Genomic DNA, 14,371 nt, shown 5'->3' on the forward strand with positions numbered 1-14,371 from the left:
GGCAGCCCTGACCTGCCTGTCCTGTCCCCCCAGCAATCCGACGATGAGTGCGTCCTCGACCTTGACCTGATCACCGACCTCGTGCTGCAGATTGACGCCCATGGAGAGCCAGGTGGGTCCTGCCTCACCCTGAGCTCTCCCTTCTGCTGGGGGGAGACAGAGGAGCCCCTCCAGAGCCTTTGCAGAGCCCCCACAGTGCTGAGCCTCTCCTGCAAGGGCTCCTGGAATTCCTGCTCATCCAAATCTGGAGCCATGTGGTACGAGCAAATTCTGAGTCTAGCTGAGACAGGACTGGACTCCTCAGTGTCCTGGGCACTGTTCCAGGGCTTGTCTGTGCTCTGGCAGCCTTGTGCTGCACAGTTACCTTTGTATTGGAGCCCCCTCCCTGCCTGGAAGGTGAAGTGTTTGGGAAGCAGGCAGGACTCCCAGGTGACTTCCAGGACATTTAAGTGTTTCAAAGCTCGTGGTATTCACTGTCAAACTCCAGGTAGCCTGGTTGTTTTCTGCCCTGCAAACGTGTGTGTGCAGCTGCAGCTGGGGAAAAGCACTTGCATTTGGAGGCTGTGTGTTCTGAGCTGCTGCTGTGTTGCAGGTGGGATCCTGTGCTTCCTCCCTGGCTGGCAGGAGATCAAGGGGGTGCAGCAGCGGCTGCTGGAGATGCTGGGCTCACAGAACAGCCGCTACCTCGTCCTGCCAGGTGAGAGGGCAGGGCCAGCCCCTTCTTCAGCATTCCAGGCAATCTGGGACAGTTGGCTTGATGTGCCCCTTCAGCTTTGCCCTGGTACAGAGCTGGTGAGCTTTGATGTCCCAGCTGTGTAGTGGTGTGTGGTAAGTGTGGGGAACTCCTCCTAGCAGAGGCTGAGTAACTCCTGAGTGTGATCAAAGAGTGGCTTCCCTTTGCCTCCAGCAGTTTGGAATTAGGCAAGGGGAAGGCAGCTCAGCTCTGCACTGCTGTAGCTGCACACTGAGCCTGCACAGAAAAGATCTCAGGATGTGTTCTGTGGGATGCAGGTGGACTCTGGAGCTCAGCTTTGATCAGTGAATTTAACATTCCTTGCCCCAGGAGGAAATGCACAACAAAAGCCAGTTCTGCTCTGCAAAGCTCTTAAGGGTTTTGGCATTTTTTGTTTTTTAGCAGCTCTGCCTGTTCAGTGTCAAACCAGGCCAGGCAGGGGCAGAGCTTTGAGCAGCTGGGCTGTTAATAAGTGCAGGTGTGGTTTGGTGGAAGGTGCCTGCTCTCCTCTGCCAGGAATTCTGCGTGGTGCTAAGCTGTAGCAGGGCAAAGCTGGGCTACAGGACAGCCATGGGCCCTTGCTGAGAGCCACTCCTGTCAGGGTGGGCCCTGTGGCAGTGAGAATTCCTGTTCCCCTGTCCCAGGGGACTCTTGAGGAGGGGCAGCTGCAGACCTGGACTGTGGGAGGGAGTGCCATTTCTGCCAGGGATATTCCAGGGGTGCCACCAGGCTCTGGGACAGGCTCTGCTGCTGGTGAGCCACAGGTTGAAGCGACTGAATTGAGGCTTCCCAAATGACTTGTGGAATATTTTCCTGGGGTCTGGCTGGCAGGAAGCTGCTGGCTGTGACCACTGGCAGCTGGTGTCCCCATTTCCAGAGGTGACAGTACAGGGAGAAGCTCAGCTGGGTGGGTCTGACTCTGGTTTGATTTCCCAGTGCACTCCAACATCCCCATGATGGACCAGCAGAACATCTTCCAGAGGCCTCCACCGGGTGTCAGGAAGATTGTCCTGGCCACCAACATAGCAGAGACCTCCATCACCATCAACGACATCGTGCACGTGGTGGACAGCGGCACGCACAAGGAGGAGCGCTACGACCTCAAGACCAAGGTACTGCTGCCCCTGCCTCCTTGGGGACACTGGGGCTGTGGTGCAGGAGCACTGCAGGTGCCATCAATGGGTGATGGAGCTGCTTCCCCTGGGGCACAGGTGGTGTGGTGTTTGGGGAGTGTTGGACTCCTCATCGGTGTGTGCTGTGTCCAAGCTCTGGGCCAGGCTCCCCATCTAGTTCTGAGCTTTTTCAAACAAATTTAGTGCAAATCCTTTTCCCTTCCCAACTCTGTTTCACCACAGAACACCAGTAGCTTTTGTGCTTTCAGCCTTTTTCTATGATTTCATCAAAACCCTCTTGCTGGCCCTCTCAGGGCAGCCCTGAGCTGTTAGATCCTGCTCTTGTTTCCAGCTCTCCTGCCCAATCTCTGCTCCTCAGCTTTCTGAGGGGCATCTGCTGCCCCCAGGCCTGCTCCTGGCAGTGCTGGGCCCTGAGCCTGGGCAGGCTCTTGTTTGTGCACCTTTGCAACACAGTGAGGGCAACTGTGCTGCTGTTGCTGTTGGGAAAAGGAATTCTGGCAGCATCCCTCTGCTCCTGTTCTAGAACATCTCCCAGGGCCAGGTGGCCATTCACACCTTGGAGCAGCTGTGGTCTAAGCCCAGCCCTTTGGTATTTCCCAGTTTTACCCCAGTTCAGAGTGCAGACCCTGAGGCAGGGCTGGCATGGGGAGCCCTGGATGGGCCCTGGGTCAGGTGTCCAGCAGGTGGCATCTGGGTCCCATCCACAGCCCTGGAGCTGCTGCTGGACAGACACCAGCACTGCAGGAGGCAGGAGAGTGGGAAAGGCTTCCCTGGCCCTTTGGGACCATTCCTCAGTCCTGAGAGTCTGAGTTCTCTTGGCTGGGTGGAAAGATGGCAAAGGGATGGATGTGGATCAGGATGAGAGAGAATGGCTCCCCACTGCCAGAGGGCAGGGATGGATGGGATATTGGGAAGGAATTCTTGGCTGTGAGGGTGGGGAGGGGCTGGAATGGATTTTCCAGAGCAGCTGTGACTGCCCCTGGATCCTTGGCAGTGTTCAAGGCCAGGGTGGACAGGGCTTGGAGCAGCCTGGGACAGTGAGAGGTGTCCCTGCCATGGCAGGGGTGGCACTGGGTGGGCTTTAAGGTCCCTTCCAGCCCAAAGCAGTCTGGAGTTTCATAGTTTGAGCAGATCCCAGTGTGGGATTCCCTGGTTTGAGCAGGATCCCAGTCTGAGATTCCCTGGTTTGAGCAGATCCTAGTCTGGGGTTCCCTGGTTGGAGCAGATCCCAGTCTGGGGTTCCATGGTTTGAGCAGATCCAGTCTGGCATTCCTGGTTTGGGCAGATCCCAGTCTGGGGTTCCATGGTTTGAGCAGATCCCAGTCTGGGACTCCCTGGTTTCAGCAGATCCCAGTGTGGGGTTCCTTGGTTTGAGCAGATCCAGCCTGGCATTCCCTGGTTTGTGCAGATCCCAGTCTCCATTCCCTGGTTGGAGCAGATCCAGTCTGGCATTCCCTGGCTGGGGCAGTTCCCAGTCTGGGGTTCCCTGGTTTCAGCAGATCCCATTCTGGGGTTCCCTGGTTTCAGCAGATCCCAGTGTGGGGTTCCCTGGTTTCAGCAGATCCCAGTGTGGGGTTCCCTGGTTTGAGCAGATCCCAGTCTGCCATTCCCTGGTTTGGGCAGATCCCAGTGTGGGGTTCCCTGGCTGGGGCAGGCCAGAGCTGTGGTGCTCACCCTGCTGTGTCCCACAGGTGTCCTGCCTGGAGACCGTGTGGGTGTCCAAGTCCAACGTGGTGCAGCGGCGCGGGCGCGCCGGGCGCTGCCAGTCGGGCTTTGCCTACCACCTGTTCCCGCGCAGCCGCCTGGACAAGATGCCCACGTACCAGGTGCCCGAGATCCTGCGCACGCCCCTGGAGAACCTGGTGGTGCAGGCCAAGATCCACATGCCAGAGAAAACGGTGAGCACGGCGCTGGGCTGGCCTCCTGCAGCCCCAGGGTGAGCAGCAGGAACGCAGAGTGCTGGGTCCCTGAGCTCCTGCTTTGCTGAACACGGTGCTGTCCAGGGAAATTCAGAGCAGGAAATGTGTAGATCCCTGAGATTAGAGTGTGCCTGGAAGCTGGAAGGGATGGAGAGGGCTGAGCTCATATCCCTGGATCTGAGGCAAACAGAGAGGGGATTGTGCTGCAGGCTGGGTTCCTGGGGCTCTCACACCCGTGTGGCAAACAGGCTCACTTTTCCCTTCCCCTGCTGTCCTGCAGGCAGTTGAATTTCTCTCCAAGGCTCTGGACAGCCCTGACATCAAAGCTGTGGATGAAGCTGTGATCTTGCTGCAGGAGATTGGTGAGTTAATTCTGGAAACAAGTTTGCTGTCTCTGCCTGGGAAGTGGGACTTGGCACAGGCTGCTGTGGGGCAGAGTAGGCAGGATTGTCCTTGGATGGGGATAGCAGTTGATAGTGACTTTCCCAAACCATGTGCCCTGTGCTGTTTTATTTCCCATACTGCTTTGCTTAAAAATTTGGGATAACTTCCCAAAGTTAAAAAAATTAAGGAGAGGCAACAGAAAGAAGGGAAGAGGTGATTTGGAGTTGAGGGCTGGGCCTTGTTGATGGTCCTGTGGCTGTGACAGCTGTTTCTTTGTCCTAAGCTCAGTTAGACCTGGGGGGTTCTGGGGCTTACTGCAGGCCCCTGTCCGTGTGCTTCTTCTGGAGTCACCCCAAATGTCCCCAGCCCTGGCAGTTCCCAAATCCCCTGTTTTGGCTGCACTGGGAGCTGATGGATGTGCCACGTGGGTGGCTCTCCTGCAGGAGTGCTGGACCAGCGGGAAGCCCTGACCACGCTGGGCAAACGCCTGGCCCAGATCTCCACGGACCCTCGGCTGGCCAAGGCCATTGTCCTGGCCTCCATCTACCGCTGCCTGCACCCGCTGCTGGTGATCGTGTCGTGCCTGACCCGGGACCCCTTCAGCAGCAGCCTGCAGAACCGTGCTGAGGTGGACAAGGTGAGGAGCAGGGCTGGGGGCAGGGCTGGGAGCAGGGCTGGGAGCAGGGCTGGGGACACGGCTGGGGACACGGCTGGGGACACGGCTGGGAACTGCCCGTGGCTCACCTGTGTCTGTGCCAGGCCAAGGCCGTGCTGAGCCGGGAGAGCGGCAGTGACCACCTGGCCTTCGTGCGGGCGGTGGCGGGCTGGGAGGAGGTGCTGCGGCGCAGGGACAGCCGAGCCAGGGACAACTACCTGCAGGACTACTACCTGTATGGGCCCAGCCTGCGCTTCATCAACGGTGAGTTCTGAGCCATCCTGCCCCTCCCTGGCCCCGGGCTGTGCCGCACAGCAGGGACAGGGCACAGATGGGCTGGGCTGGGCCTGCAGGACTGGATTTGGCCCAGGACAGGTCTCCTGTCCCTGCCCACCCTGCTGAGGTGATTCATTCCATGGGGGCAAGGAGTGAGTGAATCTCATCCCTGGGGCTGTCTCCTCCCTCCAGGCCTTGTCAAGCAGTTCTCTGAGAACCTCTACGAAGCCTTCCTGGTGTCATCCCCATCCGACTGTACCATGCCCTCATCCGTGTGTAACCAGTACAGCGAGGAGGAGGAGCTGGTCAAGGGCGTGCTCATGGCTGGGCTCTACCCCAACCTCATCCAGGTACTGGCACTGCCATTGCTCTCTGGGGATGGCTGTCACAGCAGGGGGCACTGGGAGGTGCTGAGGTGCCAGAGAAGCTTCTGCTCTCTTGGGAGTGAATGTCCAAGCCAGGCATCCTGCCCTGGGCTCCAGCCTGTGCTCCACTCACGACAAGTGACTACCCCAGTTAGTGTGGGTCCATGCTTAGGTTCTCATCATTTGGTTTGGGGAGGCATTGACGTGGCACTTTTCTCCTCTTTGCTGCCTGAGGTGGCATCTTCCTCCTCCTGTTGTCTGTGGTGGCACTGGGTGACTGCCAGGTGTGGTTACCCCAGGAACTCGCTGCACTAAGCCATGCAGCTCCTGGGAGTGGAGGGACGTGGTCCCCCTGCCCCTGTCAGAGGGGTGGCTGTGGCTGTCAGGCTGCTGCTGGTGCAGGTGTGTGACAGTCCCCTCCCCTGGCAGGTGAGACAAGGCAAGGTGACGCGCCAGGGCAAGTTCAAGCCCAACAGTTACGCGTACCGGACCAAGGCCGGCACCGTGCTGCTGCACAAGTCCACCATCAACAGGTGGGTGATGGGGAGGGGTCCCTGGGCAGTGCCTGTGCCTGGGCTGGGCTGACAGGGCTGCTCCTGCAGGGAGGCCTCCAAGCTCTACAGCCGCTGGCTCACCTACTTCATGGCCGTCAAGTCCAACGGCGGCGTCTTCGTGCGCGACTCGTCGCAGGTGCACCCGCTGGCCGTGCTGCTCATGACTGACACCGACATCCACGTGCGAGGTGAGGGCTCCAGCTGCTCCCTGCCCACCCCCTGCTCCCCAGGGCTTTGGGCTGGGCCTTGCTGTGCTGGGCTGTGGATGTGATGGTTTGTGAGCTGTTCCCTCTGCAGGGAGACAAAGCCAGCCCCGCAGGCTGAGCCTTAGGGCTGTGCCTGCTCATCCTGGGGGAAGGAGCTGAGCTGGCAGGATCCCAGGGGATGTGTCCCTTCAGCCTGTGGGGTTTTTCAGGGCTGCAGTCACTCCCTGGCCTGTGAGCTCAGTGGGGCTATGCCCTCAGTCACCTCCTGTGGGAGACTGGGAGGATCCCAGTGCGCGCTCAGAGCTCAGTGTGTGGGAGCTGTGGGCCCAGCTGAGTCCTGAATGTGGGGAGGAGCTGCCTCAGGGGCAGCAGAGGAGCCCCAGAGCCCCATTCCCTGCTGACACGCTCTCCCTCCCCAAGACGACGGCTGGCGAGCGACGGTGTCCCTGACGGACAGCGACCTGCTGGTGCTGGAGGGGGACTCGTACACCATCCGCCTGCTGCGCGACTTCCGCGTGTCCCTCTCCAAGATGGTGGAGACGTGCCTGTGCTACGAGATGGCCGCGATCCCCGGGGACCTGCACCACCAGCACAGCCAACTGCTCGACATCCTGGTGGATCTGCTCAAGGGCCCTCCCGGCAGCTTCGGCTCGTAGGCGGAGCTGCAGCCTCGTGTGGGGACTTGTAATTTGTATAAAGATGTTCACAAATGTTTATTTAAATAAAGTTCTATTTATCCCTTGTGAAGTCATCTCTCTCCATCCTAGAAGATTAATGTTGTCTGAATCTCCTGCTGTCGGCTCCGTGCATGGTCACCGCGTGGGAAGAGCAGCGCAGTCCGGCCGGGAATGGACTGGGAGTGCCGCCGGACCCCGGCTCCGTGGACACCCGCCCGCCTCCTCCGCCCCGCCGGGAACAAGGACACGGCTGCTGCTGCGGGCCCCCTCTGCCCCCTCCCCACGGGGCCGGGCTGGAGCCGCTCCGGGGCCAGAGCTGCTCCGGGCTCAAGAGGAGGACGGACGTCCCGGCTGTGCCAGGATCGTGGATCCAGCAGCTCTGGCAGGGAGGGCATCGCTGATCGTTGTCTCTCCGCTCTCCACGTGGAAGAAGCCCCGAAAGCAGCGGATGGAGAGGAATTCCCTGCGGGATCCGAGGGGCCCTGCCAGCCCCAGCGCAGTCGTGGCGTCTGAGTGTGAGATGTGACTCGTCCTTCCCAACCTGCCTGTACTTCTCGTCCTCTTGCGTTGTTCCTATGGTTTTTTTTTAAATTCCTGTTCTCCCCACGTGGAGGAGGCCGGATCCCTGTCCCTTGTGCACCACAGGACGTGATTGTAGCTGCCAGGCTGCCTGTGAGCGCCGCTCCTGCGGGAAGCCAGGAGCAGAGGCACAAAACCCTTTGTTTTCTATGAACAGGGACCATATTTCTGTGGAAGGAGGATTGCGACAGGCACAGCACTCACTGAGGAATCTGGAGTTTAACCCCAGCTTTGCCTTGGATTCTCTGTCCGAAGAAGACAGTGACCTACCTCACAGGGCTGTTGTGAGGGTCGGGGTTTGTAACGGAGCCCTCGGGCCCAGGGCTGTGCCCCCGGGGCTCGGGCTCCTTTCTTTTTATTGCCCTTTCTTACGCTTTGTACCTGCAGCCGGGAATGGGAGCGAGGCCGTTCCGCGGCACTGGGGCTCCTGCCCCGCGCCCCCGGGGCCCCCCTTGGTTCTCCCAGTTGTACCATTTCCGTTCCTACCATGGGCTTTACGGCGCCGTGGCTGTGCCAGCACAAGGCCCGGGGGGGCCCTTCCCAGGCCCACGGAGTCCTGCAGCCTGGGGTCACTCCAAACTGCTCATCTTCATTTCACTTGCTTGAGGTTGTCACTATTATTTGACCAGTGTTTGTTTCTTTTGGCCTGTATAATGGGCAGTATGGTTTTCCCTTCCAGCAGGTTTAAAAAAAAAAAGAAAAAAAAAGACAAAAAAAAAAAAAGACTAAGCTATTGTCTAAATGGTTCCGAACTAGTGTGATATTGGGATACTTCCGTGGCTGTTATGTGATACTGGATCTTTTTACAACATAGATTAAAGACAATAAAAAGGGATAGAGTAGGAACTGCCTCTGTCCTCTTCATTCTTCTTTCCTTTTTTCTTTAAAGTTTGGAATTTTGTGCCTCTACCCTGGGTAGGGAACAGCAGCAGCAGCTGCTGGGAGAGGAGCAGAGGTGCCCTGGGGCTGTGGGGCAGTGAGGTGACCCCAGGCAGCCCAAGGGGATGGGGGCTGTGGGCATGGGGCTGGCACCGAGGGAGAGGGGCTGGTGCTGCTGGTGCTGCTGGTGCTGCTGGTGCTGGAGGGGCAGCCCAGCGCGTCCAGAGGAACCAGCCCCGTGTCCCCAGTGCGTGCTGGTGCTGCTGGTGCTGGAGGGGCAGCCCAGCGCGTCCAGAGGAACCAGCCCCGTGTCCCCAGTGCTGCCCTGCCCCTGTCCGGGCTCTGGAGCCGGGGCTGTTCCCACAGCAGCGCTCAGGAGGGGCAGAGGAGCAGCTCCAGGCACAGGGCCCTGGGACTCTGCTCTGTTCGGGGTGGGAAACCTTTCCTGTGTGTGAGTGGGAGCTCCTGGGAGCTGTCAGCCCAGAGCCCCCTCCCCTCTGAGGAGCAAAGCCAGGAACGGGAATTCTCTGGTGACTGAAATCAGAGCCCCCAAATTCCATCAGCCCCTGCCTTAGAGCTCTGCCAGCGCCACATCAGGGCAGTGCCACCGCCCGCCTGTCCCCTCCTGTCCCCTCCTGTCCCACAGAGCCACACCAGCCTGAGGAGGAACATCTAGAAGCTTTATTTCAACCCTTTACAATAATAAGAATCACAACATCAAGTCAGGAAATGTTGCTAAGGAGACGACGCTCGTACAGCCCCCGGGGAGGGGAGACACAAAGGCAGAAGCCACCGCTGGGTTCCCCCCGAGCTGCTGTGTCACACCGAGCACGGAGCTCCCCCGGAGCCTCCCCTGCTCGGGCACCCCCGCACAAGAATCCTATGACACAAAATAATAAGAACACGTCACATCGAGAGAACACGTCACGCGCTGCTCACGCCTCACGACAGCCCGGTGAGGTAAAATTGAATCCCCCCCACCTTTGCAGATGGGGAAACTGAGGCAGAGAGGTTGAGTGGCTTCCCCAGACCACGGGGGGAGCCAAGAGCCGGGATCGCCCTCCGGGCCCCGCACCCGAGCCCTCCCCGGCCGCAGCTCCCTCAGGGCAGAGCCAGAGCCCCTCAGAGCCCTTTCCATGCTGCTGCTGCCGCCCGCAGCCGCTCCCGCCCCACCCGCCGGCTCCGCGGGCCACCAGCCCCTGGGGACACTGGGCCCCAGCCATGGCCACCAGCCCTGGGGACACTGCTCCCGAGCCTGGAGGCTGCCAGGCCCCAGCCATGGCCACCAGCCCCTGGGGACACTGGGCCCCAGCCATGGCCACCAGCCCCTGGGGACACTGCTCCTGAGCCTGGAGGGCACTGGGCCCCAGCCATGGCCACCAGCCCCTGGGGACACTGCTCCCAAGCCTGGAGGCTGCCAGGCCCCAGCCATGGCCACCAGCCCTTGGGGACACTGCTCCCGCCCCAGCCATGGCCACCAGGCCTCAGCAGGGCCCTGCAGGAACTCAGCCCTGCGCTCAGCAGAGCCCCGTCACCTCCAGGTCACCACTGACACCAAGCTCCAAGAAAAGAAGAAATTCTGCCTAGACACAAACATGCGAGGGTCCCGGGCCCTCTCACAGCGACACTACGCGGGGACAGCGCGAGGGGCGGCGTAGAAAACTACATTCAGTTAGAGCCGGGAGCAGGAGCCGCGCGCTGCGGCGGCCTCGAGCCCACACACTCGGTTCCTTGTTCTTGTTTAACAGTAGAAAAAGCCCAAGGTTACTGTAAATGCCACTGAATGCCGGGAGGGGATGGAGCTCACAGCCAGCCCTGCCCCAGCACCCCTCGGCAGCTCAGCCCCTCCGAAGCAGCGCTGGCCTTGGCTGAGCCTGGATGAGCCTGGCTTTGCTGAGCCACTGCCCAGCCCAGAGTCCCCCAAAGCCAGCTCGGGACAGGAACGTGTACATTCAGCTTGCACCTCATTCCCAGCACAGCTCCCATTTCCCCCGGATTCGCTGCCTCCAGCCCCTTCCCCAGCAGTTCAAGGTCTCAGCAGCACCCAGCTCATCCCCCTCTCCAGCCAGGAAACCAAAGCCCTTCCCACCACACACGGCTCCTTCCCAGCCTAGCAATATGTACAGCCGCTTCCTCAAAACAAAATAAAAAAGAAATCCGTATTAAAACTGAAGCTGTCCTAGAAACACCACGGCAAACTACAGTGAATCTGGATTTAGTTCATCGGCTAAACACAGGCACAACAAGTGTTAGAGAAGTGGCACAGAAGCACAGGCCGGGGCTCAGCTGGGCCGGGCTCTGGGCAGGGACAGCCTGGGCACCGCTCGCAGCCGCCAGCGCCCGGCCAGGGCCGCCCAGAGCTCGGGAAATCGGGGAATCAGAAAATCGGGAACTGGAGAAAAGAATGCAGGGAGAAGGTGACGCCACTGTCCCTTCGCAGCGCGGCACGGATCGTTTGCTTTTTGCAATCTCAGAAGATAAAGTGCAATGTTGCCACTTGCCTTCCTCCTGCAGTCCCTCAACTGGGACCTGGCTGCCTCCCTTTGCCCAGGGCCTCACCTGGGGGATTCCAGGGAATCATCCTGGGGGATCCAGGGAAACATCCTGGGGGATTCCAGGGAATCTCATCCCAGGGGATTCCAGGGAATCATCCCACGGGATTCCAGGGAATCTCATCCCAGGGTACCCAGGGAATCATCCCGGGGGATTCCAGGGAATCTCATCCCAGGGTACCCAGGGATCATCCCAGGGGATTCCAGGGAATCACCCTGAGGCATCCCAGGCCACCACAGGCCTGGGTGGCCCAGGAGGAGCAGCAGGAGGAACGCCACATCTCAGCCTCCACCTCCTCTTTGGTCGCCCACCGACATCTCTGGCACCAACTCTGCTCCCAGCGCCCCTGAGCCTGGAGCTGGGCTCCAGCCCTGCCAAGGCCACCCTGCTGGGCACCAGGAGGCTCCAGGCTGGGAACCAAGCTCCAGGCTCAGCCTCCTGCGAGGGGCTCACCCTGCTCCTCACCTCTCCTTCAAATTCCCCCTCAATTCAAGTGTTGGAAAAGAATCAACCAAACCAAAGCCGAGGCTGCCAAGCTGCAGCCGGTGTGTAGAATTTAGCAGTAAAGAAAGAAGCAGCGTCAGGGAGGGCAGTGATATATACCGGGATCCGGGGAGGCTCCTCCTGCGGGCCGGGGCTGCTGCAGGAACGCGGGGACACGCAGGGACACGGGGGGACACACAGGACACACAGGGACACACAGGGAGGGCAGCAGCGACGGCTTCCCGCTGGGTCGGGGATGGGGATGGGGGCAGGAGCAGGAGGAGGAGGAGGAGGAGGAAAAGGAAGAGGAGGAGGAAAAGGAAGGGAAGCATCGGGAGCTCTGGGTATATATAACCGCCCCTTTCAGGTGCAAATCTGCATCGCTCGTTTAAATTTGTATTCAGATGAAAAAGCACTTATGAAACTACCAGACGACTTTGATGCAAACTAGTACATTTTAATGCCATTTTATTAGAAACCATGCAAACTTTAATATAAAAAATACAAGTGCAATAAGAATCTTTGTGTGTAAATACAGATTCCGGGTTATCGTGTCGTTGTTGGCTTCCCAAAGAAATCCTCCCACAAGCACGAGAAGCTGCAGGCTTCCCTCTGTCCCCTCCTGGAGCAGCCCCTTAGCACAGCCTGGTTCAGTTCTCTTTGATCCCAGTGTTTTGTTATTCTGCTTGCCTTTTCTTTTTTTTTTTTTTTTTCTTTAAATTATTTTGACCACCCGAGAACACTTTTGTTTTGTTTTAATTTATTTACATTTCGTTTCTTTAGTGTCATTTGAAACGAGGAGCTCCAGGAGTGGTTAAAATCTCCTTCCTAGCCAGAGCTGAATCCCTGAATCCCTGCCCTGCTGCCCTGCCCTGCTCCTGCTGCTCCTGCCCATCCCGGCGCTCGCTCGGGTCCCCATCCCTGCCCCAAACCACGAACCCCGCACGCTCCCCGCACCCCCAGGACCTGCTGCAGCCTCGGCACTCCCGGCCCGAGCCCTCCTGCCCCTGCTCCCTCCAGCCCTGGAGAACGGGAGGAACCCGGGCTGGGCAATAAATAAACGAACCACCTTTGCAGAAGGCACCGGGGAGGGCTCCGAGCATCAATTAACACATCTCGAGCATCAATTAACACATCTCGAGCATCAATTAACACATCTCGAGCATCAATTAACACATCTCGAGCATCAATTAACGCATCTCGAGCATCAATTAACGCATCTCGAGGTCAACACAGGCTCCACCTGAGCTCTCACAGCAAGTTCGCCCTTTACACATCCCTGTGCCTTTCGTTCCAGACATGGCTTAATCCCACGAACTCGCTCCATCGTTTTAAAATACTAAAAAAAAAAAAAAAAAAGAAAAAAAAAGAAAAAAAAGAAACCAAACCCAAACAACAACAAAGAAGTTACAACGGCTGGATATGTCAGTAAGAAGCCAGCACGGCAGCAGCGGTTAAATGTCCCTACTCTCCTACAGGTCGGAAAAGAAGGAAAGAGAAAAGGAAACTTAGCACGGGCTCGAACACCATAAATCATCAACACTTCGTCACAAAGAATAAAAGGTTCAAGTCAACAGTTAAAACAGCCTAACGAGTGTGGAGGGGATTTATCGGCATCCCAAAGGCGGCAGAAACTGAAGCGGCGAGGAGGGAAAGGGGTTAAAAAAAGAGACAGAAAGAAAGATCACAGCTTATCCCTGTTAACTCGGCCTGGCCTCAGCCCAGCCCAAGCCGAAGCGAAGCGCAGGGAGCGCCCTGCCCCGCCAGGACACCGACAGCAGAGCCCCCAGGGCGGGCACGAGGAGCGGGGCAGCCCCGGGCGGCCCCGCCAGAGCCGGGTTAAGAGAGCCAAGCTGCGGTCCCCGGGCCGGGGGGCACAAGCCTTGCTGGGAGGGCGCCGGCGGTGACGGGGAGGCGACCGAGCCCAGGCTGTCGCTGGCCGAGGTGCTACGCCGGGGGCAGGTGCTGCTGGAAGGGGTGCGGGGGTTGGAGACACGAGTTGAGCTCCGTGGTCTGTCCGAGCCTTGGCTTCGCACGGAACCGCGGCTGGTGAGACTCAATCTGCAGCGACACAGGGGGGGACAGGGCACACGGGGACGGGAGGGGACAAGGACAGGAGGGGAATGGAAGACGATACCATAATGTCATCATTAGATGCCTGGAAGATAAAAGGCAATTTTCTGAATTAAAAGCGAGGCACCACAACCCTGCAGGCGTCGCTAGCAGCGGTCGGGGCTGCCGGGCTCCCTGCCCCGGCTCCGGGCGGGCTCCCCCGGCACTTACTCGTTTCTTGGATGTGAGTGTCGAGGCTCTGCACGTCCCTGGGCTCGGGCAGCCCCGGCCCCACGCCGTTCTCCCGCAGCGCTGCGGGCACCGGGCCCGGCCCCGCTCCGTTCTGCGCCGGCTCCTGCTCCTGCGGGGAACAGAACGGTCAGGGATGATGGGCAGGGGAACGGAACGGGCAGGGATGATGGGCAGGGGAACGGAACGGGCAGGGATGATGGGCACGGGAACAGAACGGGCAGGGATGATGGGCAGGGGAACGGAACGGGCAGGGATGATGGGCACGGGAACAGAACGGGCAGGGATGATGGGCAGGGGAACAGAACGGGCAGGGATGATGGGCAGGGGAACAGAACGGGCAGGGATGATGGGCAGGGGAAGGGAACGGGCAGGGATGATGGGCAGGGGAACAGAACGGGCAGGGATGATGGGCATGGCCAGGGATGATGGGCAGGGGAACAGAACGGGCAGGGATGATGGGCACAGGCAGGGATGATGGGCACGGGACAGGATGGTGACCTCTGCCCCTGGAGAGCCAGTCCTGACACACCCCGGGGCCTGCAGCTCAGGATCACAGCTGGAACAGCTGGCACAGGGAATGCCAAGGACAATTCCCAGGGTTAAGGGGCCGAGGGCTGGTGTGGGGTCACTGCTGTGGGGACACTGCTGTGACACTGGATCATGACCTGGGA

The 14,371-nt window shown here is 59.2% G+C and overlaps 2 protein-coding genes across 13 annotated transcripts in view; one reads left to right on the forward strand and one right to left on the reverse strand.

Moving 5' to 3' along the window:
* DHX30 (DExH-box helicase 30) overlaps nucleotides 1-8,327 on the forward strand; it is a 32,557-nt gene extending 24,230 nt beyond the window's left edge. For both annotated transcript variants that reach the window (XM_033055208.2, XM_033055198.2), the window contains 11 exons: nucleotides 34-112; nucleotides 593-697; nucleotides 1,670-1,845; nucleotides 3,558-3,764; nucleotides 4,066-4,147; nucleotides 4,613-4,806; nucleotides 4,929-5,088; nucleotides 5,293-5,450; nucleotides 5,895-5,998; nucleotides 6,068-6,207; nucleotides 6,646-8,327. In XM_033055208.2, coding sequence (XP_032911099.1) covers nucleotides 34-112; nucleotides 593-697; nucleotides 1,670-1,845; nucleotides 3,558-3,764; nucleotides 4,066-4,147; nucleotides 4,613-4,806; nucleotides 4,929-5,088; nucleotides 5,293-5,450; nucleotides 5,895-5,998; nucleotides 6,068-6,207; nucleotides 6,646-6,881 — 1,641 coding nt within the window. In that variant the 3' untranslated portion in view covers nucleotides 6,882-8,327. The remainder of the gene's footprint in view (nucleotides 1-33; nucleotides 113-592; nucleotides 698-1,669; nucleotides 1,846-3,557; nucleotides 3,765-4,065; nucleotides 4,148-4,612; nucleotides 4,807-4,928; nucleotides 5,089-5,292; nucleotides 5,451-5,894; nucleotides 5,999-6,067; nucleotides 6,208-6,645) is intronic.
* Nucleotides 8,328-11,847: 3,520 nt separating this feature from the next.
* The window catches only part of MAP4 (microtubule associated protein 4), a 135,946-nt gene continuing 133,422 nt past the window's right edge, over nucleotides 11,848-14,371 (reverse strand). For 10 of the 11 annotated variants that reach the window (XM_033055226.1, XM_033055252.1, XM_033055272.1 and 7 more), the window contains 2 exons: nucleotides 13,680-13,809; nucleotides 13,464-13,554 (listed from right to left, as the gene is read on the reverse strand). In XM_033055226.1, the coding sequence (XP_032911117.1) occupies nucleotides 13,547-13,554; nucleotides 13,680-13,809 (138 nt within the window). In that variant the 3' untranslated portion in view covers nucleotides 13,464-13,546. The other variant, XM_033055235.2, reaches the window with a different exon arrangement.

The sequence above is a fragment of the Catharus ustulatus genome, chromosome 1 (genome assembly GCF_009819885.2).
Source record: "Catharus ustulatus isolate bCatUst1 chromosome 1, bCatUst1.pri.v2, whole genome shotgun sequence".
NCBI lineage: Eukaryota > Metazoa > Chordata > Aves > Passeriformes > Turdidae > Catharus > Catharus ustulatus.